The 9,096-nt window shown below is 41.3% G+C and overlaps 1 protein-coding gene across 2 annotated transcripts; it reads left to right on the forward strand.

The window, feature by feature from the left end:
- The first annotated feature begins 719 nt into the window (after positions 1-719).
- Positions 720-8,784, forward strand: LOC311109192 (translocon-associated protein subunit alpha-like). Of its 2 annotated transcripts, XM_084152031.1 has the most exons (9): positions 720-866; positions 3,465-3,589; positions 3,692-3,788; positions 4,128-4,390; positions 4,833-4,909; positions 5,052-5,130; positions 6,221-6,314; positions 7,133-7,147; positions 7,627-8,784. In XM_084152031.1, the coding sequence occupies exons 1-9, from the start codon at positions 797-799 to the stop codon at positions 7,692-7,694; spliced, it is 888 nt and encodes a 295-aa protein (XP_084008157.1). In that variant the 5' UTR covers positions 720-796; the 3' UTR covers positions 7,695-8,784. The 2 variants fall into 2 exon arrangements, with proteins under 2 accessions (XP_084008157.1, XP_084008158.1); XM_084152032.1 differs by lacking the exon at positions 7,133-7,147.
- The last annotated feature ends 312 nt before the right edge of the window (positions 8,785-9,096 follow it).

Consider the following 9,096-nt stretch of genomic DNA (forward strand, 5'->3'; position numbering starts at 1 on the left):
CAAGAAGGAGAGTGATGGAGTGCTGCATCAGATGACCTGGCCAATTGGTTTGGGATGAGTTGGACCGCAGAGTGAAGGAAAAGCAGCCAACAAGTGCTCAGCATATGTGGGAACTCCTTCAAGACTGTTGGAAAAGCATTCCAGGTGAAGCTGGTTGAGAGAATGCCAAGAGTGTGCAAAGCTGTCATCAAGGCAAAGGGTGGCTATTTTAAGAATCTCAAATATAAAATATATTTTGATTTGTTTAACACTTTTTTGGTTACTTCATGATTCCATATGTGTTATTTCATAGTTTTGATGTCTTCACTATTATTCAACAATGTAGAAAATAGTAAAAATTAAGAAAAACCCTTGAATGAGTAGGTGTGTCCAAACTTTTGACTGGTACTGTATATTTAAGCAATAAGGCCCTAGGGCCTTCTCGACCCAAGGCAGGGTGCCTGGATACATGGATTGGACATATACCACAAACCCCCGAGGTGCCTTATTGCTATTATAAACTGGTTACCAACGTAATTAGAGCAATAAAAATAAATGACAAAACATGTATTTGTACAAAACATGTATTTTTACTGCTCTAATTACGTTGGTAACTATATATATATATATATATATATATATATATATATATATATATATATATATATATATATATATATTTGCGCATGCCCACAACCGGATAGCATGTCATATATATATATATATATGACGTGCCATGTGGGCATGCGCATTTCAATTTAGCAATCGGAACTGTAGCTAGGCTTCAAGGAAGTAGGCTTACTGATTTCACATCAAAATGATAAAATTTCTACCTAAACTGCTTTTGCTAGTATTACTAGCTTTCCCGGCAACGATTATCATGAAAGGTGAGTCTGTCGAACTGGAATTAGGTTGACTAGCTGAAGTGAAACAGCCTTGGCAATTACAGTTAAGCTAACGTTAGCTAACTAACGTTAGCTTTATGGAAGGCCACTGACACTGTCCCATGCGCATTTTGATATGTGCAAAAGGATTTTCTGTTAGTACGACATTGTAGCTACTGTCCTTCTCAAATAATAGTTTTATTGGTGTCGATACTGGCTACACGTTTTAGTACCTATTCATTACAAATGTAATTTAATAGTGAGTCTTGCTTAGTCAAAAGTGGTAACTACAGTAGCTAGACTGACGTGTCCTTACCAGCTTGCTCCTAGCTGTCATTCATGTAGCCAGCTAACGTTAACTAGGTTGCTAAATAAGTTGCTAACTGTTAGCTAAGATTTGCAACATGTTAATTATTTATGCATAGTCACTTTAACTCTACCCACATGTACATATTACTTCAACTACCTCACCCCCCTGTATATATAGCCTCCCTACTGTTATTTTATTTTACTTCTGCTCTTTTTTTCTCAACTCTTTTTTGTTGTTTTATTTTACTTTTTTATTAAAAATAAATGCACTGTTGGTTAAGGGCTGTAAGTAAGCATTTCACTGTAATGTCTGCACCTGTTGTATTCGGCGCATGTGGCCAATACAATTGGATTTGATTTGAACATAGGGTCGTGCATTATCATGCTGAAACATGAGGTGATTGCGGCAGATGAATGGCACGAAAATGGGCCTCAGGATCTCGTTACGGTATCTCTGTGTATTCAAATTGCCATCGATAAAATGCAATTGTGTTCGTTGTCCATAGCTTATGCCTGCCCATACCATAACCCTATTGCCATCATGGGGAACTCTGTTTACAACGTTGACATCAGCACACTGCTCGCCCACACAACACCATACACGTGATCTGTGGTTGTGAGGCCGTTTGGACATACTACCAAATTCTCTTAAAATAACGTTGGAGGCGGCTTATGGTAGAGAAATTAACATTAAATTCTCTGGCAACAGCTCTGGTGGACATTCCTGAAGTCAAATGCCAATTGCACACTCCCTCAACTTGAGACAAAATGTGGCGTTGTGTGACACAACTGCACATTTTAGAGTAGCCTTTTATTGTCCCCAGCGCAAGGTGCACCTTTGTAATGATCATGCTGTTTAATCAGCTTATTGATATGCCACTCCTGACAGGTGGATGGATTATCTTGGCAAAGGAGAAATGCTCACTAACAGGGATGTAAACCAATTTGTGCACACAATTTGAGAAGATTTTAGTGCGTTTGGAGAATTTCTGTGATCTTTTATTTCAGCTCATGAAACATGTGACAACACTTTACATGTTGCGTTTGTTTTTGTTCAGTATATTAATAAAGTCTGATTTAATCAACAAATACGATAGTCAATTTAAAAAGGTTAAAGGTACAAGACTGTGTACATATCTGGCTATGTTGGCAAAGCCACTATATATCCCATCGAGCCAAGAAGGGAGAGGCTGCCCATTTTCACGGTTCCAAGACCAGTCAGAAACGCCCAGCTAACCCTACGCCAATGACGCCGGTGGATCTCAAAACTGAATTTAAGTAGCAATGATATCCTTCGCCACCTTTGTCTGACGACAAGACAGATTGCTCGAACCAGTCATGACTATTCAACAAAACAAATAATTTTCAAGTGTCTTTCTAGCAAATGTCTTAGTTACATGATTGTATAACTAGCAAAGGAGTTTTGATGTTGAGGGTGCAGTGTTTATGAAGTTTGGCAATGAGGACGAAAAACTAGCGTAGTTCAGCTAGCCAGCTAGTTTAGCCAGGGAAAACAAACTCGGACAGAATATAGCTGGGCGCACATGCACACTAGGCTAATTCAGGACACAGATGATTGTTTTTATGCCCTGACATCAGGAGCTGGCGGCAAAGTTTTGATTAAACAATTCAGACTGAAACTAATACATCAGGTGACAAATATTTAAGGAGAGCTAATCGGTATACAATCCCGAAATCAAATGTAACTGTCAATAGTAAAACAAAGCTTAAACTGATGTTTTGAGTGAACCTGAATCCAGAAAATGTATGGTGAAATTGCTTCTGGACACTGTAGACTCCTCTTCTTCACCATTCTATGCCTAGCCTTAATCTCCTGTCACTCAATTCACATCAAAAACCATGATTTCAACAGGGGACAATGAGCCTCAGAGATCTTGGCCACAGAAGCCCTCTATTTTTGGCAAAGCCTAGCATTCATATTTGTTGTCCAGACATTGTAGCCAGCAGTGTTTTGCTTGAGTGGTTTAACGATAGAAGCTTGTGATATGAAAGAGTCATTTGATAATTCAATGACTTTTGCTATGCCTAGGGCCTGTGACTAAAATGAATACAAGATTTGTTCAACCTCAGTTTTAATCCCTTGATAAGATAGTAGCTATGTAGCTAAGCGCCCTTGCTGCAGCCATGGTAGGTCTGTGATTTGAACACAATAATAATAATAATAATAGGTTTCATTTTGACTCCTTGACTTCTCTACTAACTCAAGTTAGTTTTCACAAAATTAGATTTCGTGAGATTTAAGTCAGATGTATTTCCTTACAATCAATGCAGGGCCATTGGTAGCAGCCCAGGATGCTACTGAGGACGAGGAGGCAGCTGATGAAGATGATGTTGACGTGAACGCAGAGGATGAGGATGACGAGGCAGAAGTTGAAGATGATGAAAATACGGAATTGGTAAGAGATTAGGCTACTTTTGTCTGCCTCCCTAGTTTCTAATCTGTCCTGAGGCTTTTTTTGTAAAACAAAATATCGGAACGTCTCCTTTGTATATTTTAGACGGAAGAAAAAGAGGAAGAGGAGGAAGAAGCCATAGGAGGAGATGTGAAAGCCTCCCCCAATGCTGACACCACCATCCTCTTCGTCAAAGGAGATGGTAGGAGTACGGGCACAGACTAGGGCTCGTCTCAACCTATCTGCATGTTGAATTTTACACTTAATTTCCTCATGATTGTTTTGAACTGCTTGTTTTCACTTCAATTCTAGGACTATGACTTGTATTTGTAGATCGATTGACTTAGCTACGATGCTTAGGATATAATATGTTGTTTCAACCTCCTTATTTGAGTGCATTTATTGCACGTTGCACTGAACAAAGGTATGCTCAATTACTTGAATGAAAAGGAATTAATCTTATTCTGATAAGCCTTCAAATTCACCATAAAGCCACCACTCCTACTCTTCTGTTGCTCTTTCTCCTGGCTTTTGCCGTCAGACTTCCCAGCCAACGACATTGTGAAGTTCCTGATGGGCTTCACCAACAAAGGCAGCGACAACTTTGTGGTGGAGTCGCTGGATGCATCCTTCCGCTACCCTCAGGACTTCCAGTTCTACATCCAGAACTTCACAGCCCTGCAGCTGGGCATAGTGGTGCCTGCCGGGCGCCAGGCCACATTCGAGTACTCTTTCATCCCTGCCGAGCCCATGGGCGGGCGCCCCTTCGGCCTGGTTATCAACCTCAACTACAAGGACAGCAACGTAAGTCAGCCATTTTGTGGTAGTCTTTTTCACAAATGATTGCATATCATTGGTGTCGTTTTTCAGTTTCCCATCTCTTGGCAAGTGTTGAGATATTTACATTTACATTTTAGTCATTTAGCAGACGCTCTTATCCAGAGCGACTTACTGTTAGTGAATACATATTTTTTTATACTGCCCCCCCGTGGGAATCGAACCCACAACCCTGGCGTTGCAAACGCCATGCTCTATCAACTGAGCTACATCCCTGAGATATAACAACATCTAGCTGCAAAGCTTCTTTCATTAATGTTATATTAGGAAATTATAGTGGAAATTATTTTAACTCGTGGTGTGTGGCTGAAGTCTGAGGTTGCACTTTTAATGAAGCCGGGAAAGATGAAGGATAGTTCACCAGCTGGAGGTGATATCTGAGCCTCTCCCTTGCACCTCTCTCTCTCAGGGTAACTTGTTCCAGGATGCTGTATTCAACCAGACAGTGACCATCACAGAGAGAGAGGACGGACTGGACGGAGAGACGTAAGTGAGACCAGATGGACTAGCCCTGTGTTGGAAGACATTCAGAAGGGCTAAATGAAACCACTCTATTGGGAATGGCTGCCAAACAAACAGCCGCCACACCAGGTGTGTCTTAACTCTTCGCTCTCTTCTGTATCTCTAGGATCTTCATGTATGTGTTCCTGTCTGGTCTGGGCCTGCTGGTGGTGGTAGGCCTTCATCAACTGCTGGAGTCCAGAAAGGTAAAGCTACAAAGCCCATGCCAATGAATGCAGAAGAAAAATAATGAATTAAAGCTGCAATATGTAACTTTTTGGGCGACCCGACCAAATTCAGATAGAAATGAGTTGTAGTTCTGTCATTCTCATTGAAAGCATCTCTAAGAAGCGGTAGATCTGTTCTTTGTGCACTTTTTCTATGCTTCCCGTTCTTAAGTTTCGTTTTTGCGTCTTTTACTTTTGTTTTGTACACCAGCTGAAAATACAATATTTTTGGTTATGGACAATATATTTCACAGTGGTTTAGATGATACAATGATTCTCTACACTATACTTTCTTTTTTTTGTCACTAACTGAAATTAGGTGAACTATTAGAATTTTAGCAACCAGGAAGTGGCGGAGTGATTTCTGCGTAGTGCACCTTTAAGCATATTATTCCTTTGTTTATGTGTGTGGTTTCCTCATTTTTCCAAGAATGATTCGAAGACTGAAAGATATGTACATTTTCGATAGCTTTGCTGAAGCAATTCACCATGACAAGATTTACATCGAATGTTGGTAGATGAGCAGTCCAGAGAAAGGAATTAGGAGATGCCTCTTCACATTCAACAGTGGGATTCTCCCAGTTCAGATTGTCAGTTGATGAGTCAATGTTCTTCTTTCAGGGTGAACACAGTGAGAGTCAGAAAAGGATTCGAGCTAGTTCCACCATTTCTCTGAGGAACATGGAGGTAGACAGGGAAAGAGGAGGTGCCAATTTACAACTTTTGGCGAGTTCGGTTTCAGCTATTTCGTTGAAAAGCAAGAATGAGGGCAAAATGGATGTATACTACTACTACGAAAGAAAAATGACTAGAGGAACAATGTTGAAAAGGCCATGGGTGTGGAAGATGGGTTTTGGGGATTGTTTTTCAATGTTGTTTTGAGAAAGTTCAAGTCTTTAACCCACACTAGAACATTTCAGAAGACTGAGGGGAAAATGCTGAAGAAGGGTTAAGGGTGTGCAAGACCATTTTAGGGTTTGGTTTCTGTAGAAGTCTAGTGAAAGTATAAGTTTCGTGGCTTCCTCTTTTGTTTGGTCACTTCCTCTTGTGTCCCCCACACCCTGTGCAGAGGAGGAGGCCAGCTGCCAAGGTGGAGATGGGCACATCCAGCCACAACGATGTGGACATGAGCTGGATTCCCCAGGAGACCCTTAACCAGATCAGTAAGTCCCCACCACACCACTCACTCACTCAACATTATGCTAGCTAGTAGTCACAGGGGAGCTAGCTGTTTTATTAGCCACAGGACATTATGCTAGCTAGTAGCTACAGGGGAACTAGCTGTTTATGCTAGCCATTAACCACAGGACATTATGCTAGCTAGTAGCCACAGGGGAGCTAGCTGTTTTATGCTAGCCATTAACCGCAGGACATTATGCTAGCTAGTAGCCACAGGGGAGCTAGCTGTTTTATGCTAGCCATTAACCGCAGGACATTATGCTAGCTAGTAGCCACAGGGGAGCTAGCTGTTTTATGCTAGCCATTAACCACAGGACATTATGCTAGCTAGTAGCCACAGGGGAGCTAGCTGTTTATGCTAGCCATTAGCCACTGGGGATCCAGCACCTTCAACAGCTCTGCCTAGGTTACTAACAGTGTAAAGTGAAATATATGGGTATATCTTAGATTGGCTGCATAAGTGAATGATAAAAATGTTTTGAAGCTACAGTGTCAAATTAAATGTGTTTAAGAGCTGCTATGCCCCGTCCTTGCTGTGGTCCTCTCTCTATAGCCTACATGTTCCTCTCTCTATAGCCTACATGTACCTCTATTGTGCAATCGCCTCTAGTTCACCACCTGCTGTCAGCTTTGTAACGTTGCAATGTTTCCATAGATGCCTGTTGTCGTCTTTGGGGGTATTTAGCTTTTCTAGAATTCTCTCTTTTGGCTGGTGTTTCAAAACGACCTGTTCTCTCTCTGTGCATGGGGTCATTCACTCTTTTTTTTTTCTCTCTCCCTCTCTCTTTCCTTGCGTCTTTAGTGCAGAGTCGGCGAGGTGAGGCTTCCCTTTCTCTCAGGAGTGAACGGTAGTAGAGTAGTAGTTTAGCTAAATGTTAAGTTTGCTCTAGTTGTAGTCCTAAAGAACGCATCTGTTTGAATCAACAGCTAATGTAATTAGCATATTCAGAAGCACCTATATCTCATTGCTTCATGTTAGTCTCTGTTGTAGCATCTATGGTCACTCAGTTGGCTATGGTCACTGACATCAATCCCTAGCCCCTACCCCGAGACACTCCTCATAGGTCTGAAAGGGTCAATTAGATATAGGCAAATATGGTGATAGTGGTCTGGAGTTTCTACCATATTGCTTAAACTCATCCGATTCTTACAGATCTACAAGATGCGGCTAGGTGTTGATTTTAGACTGTGCCTATGCAAAAAGTATTTGTAAGATCTCCTCCATATCTGATCCAAAGAGTCTAACAAGGACATCAGCTGCAAACCTACCCTAAAACTCTCCTGTCGTTTCCCCAGACAAGGCTTCCCCCAGACGATCTCCCCGCAAGCGGACACAGAAGCGCTCTGCTGGTTCGGACGAGTGATGGGCCCCCCCGCCCAGTTCTGCCAGTGGCGCTTGGCACCTGACGCACCCATAGCACCACCCTGCGCCAATCTTGTCAGCCGGGGAGAGGCAACAGCCTTCTTTCACCACAGAACCAAGTACCATCCTCTTCACAAGAGGCTGGTTTCTACCGCTAAACTAGACAATAAATACCAAACGGACCCATTTTTTTATTCTGTCGAGGCGTTATTATCACAGAGGTGTTGTGATGAAGAAACGGTTAATGCATTTTGAGTGAGTTTTTGTGAAGATTAAAGTCCTGAAAGATCAAGATGGTGTGGGTGGGGAAGGGGGGGGGGGGTGTTAGAGCTAGGTAATTGAAAGTGGTGGATGATACACCAGTTTTTTTTTTTTTTTTTCTTCTAGGTTTTTTTGGGGGTTGCGACTGCTTTTCCTTTTTTGACCCGTGGATATCTTTTTGAGGCAGAATAGTGATTGTTGTTTTTGGTATCCCGGAAAGCCATGATTACACACCCCTTGTCTTCAAAAAAAAATGTTTTGCACTGGTTAATATCTACTCATTTGTGTTTTTGTCACATTGTTGTCCTCTGCTGCTTGGTGGCACAGAGGATGGCCGGCTTTGAATCTTGTCATTTGAAGTGCACTGCAACGTTCGGCCATCTTTCAGAGCTTGGATGATTCTGTGAAGACATGAGTATATTGTAAACGGTCTTCTTTTGTCCTCCAATGTGCCTGTGAAAAAAACAAACATGTTTTGTCTCATTTACTGTAAACTTGCATTCACATATTTCAGGCTCGATTTATGTCAAATACAAGTTTGAATTCAGTATTTAATTTTAGATCTGAATAAAGCACTGGTGTGTGTGTGTGTGTGTGTGTGTGTATATATTGATGAGTGCACTGCAAAGCTAATTTAGTTTCTTGACTTGTCTGGAATTACAACTCGTGCATTTTACAGGCACAGTACATTTACTACTGTATTGCAAGGCCCCCCATTTCATAAACATCTGAGAGGGGCTTTGGGCTAACTGTTCGGCACTGACTTTCAAGGACTGTCAAATTTGTGAAAACAAATGTTCGCAATTAAATCTTCCTTCCCCCCCCCTTTCTATTGTTTGATTCATGGCATCTTTCACTGAGCTTTTTAATGACCATTTGAGAATAGATGGATTCCAAATTGATTTTTGATCTGTATATCAACTTTTAATGAAAACATATTGTAGTAAACTTGGTACAATTTTTGAAATTGCATTGCTTAAAAATAAATAACCTTTTTAAAAGTAAAATGCAGTGCGATGTCTGCGCATTGTGGTTTGTTTGAATCCCGGGCCTGTATCCACAAGAGTCTCAGTGTAGGAGTGCTGATCTAGGATCTGACCATATAATCTTATTCATTATGATTTAAAAGGCAAAACTGATAC

Source organism: Coregonus lavaretus, assembly GCF_964263955.1.
Source record: "Coregonus lavaretus genome assembly, chromosome: 34".
In the NCBI taxonomy this organism is placed as follows: domain Eukaryota; kingdom Metazoa; phylum Chordata; class Actinopteri; order Salmoniformes; family Salmonidae; genus Coregonus; species Coregonus lavaretus.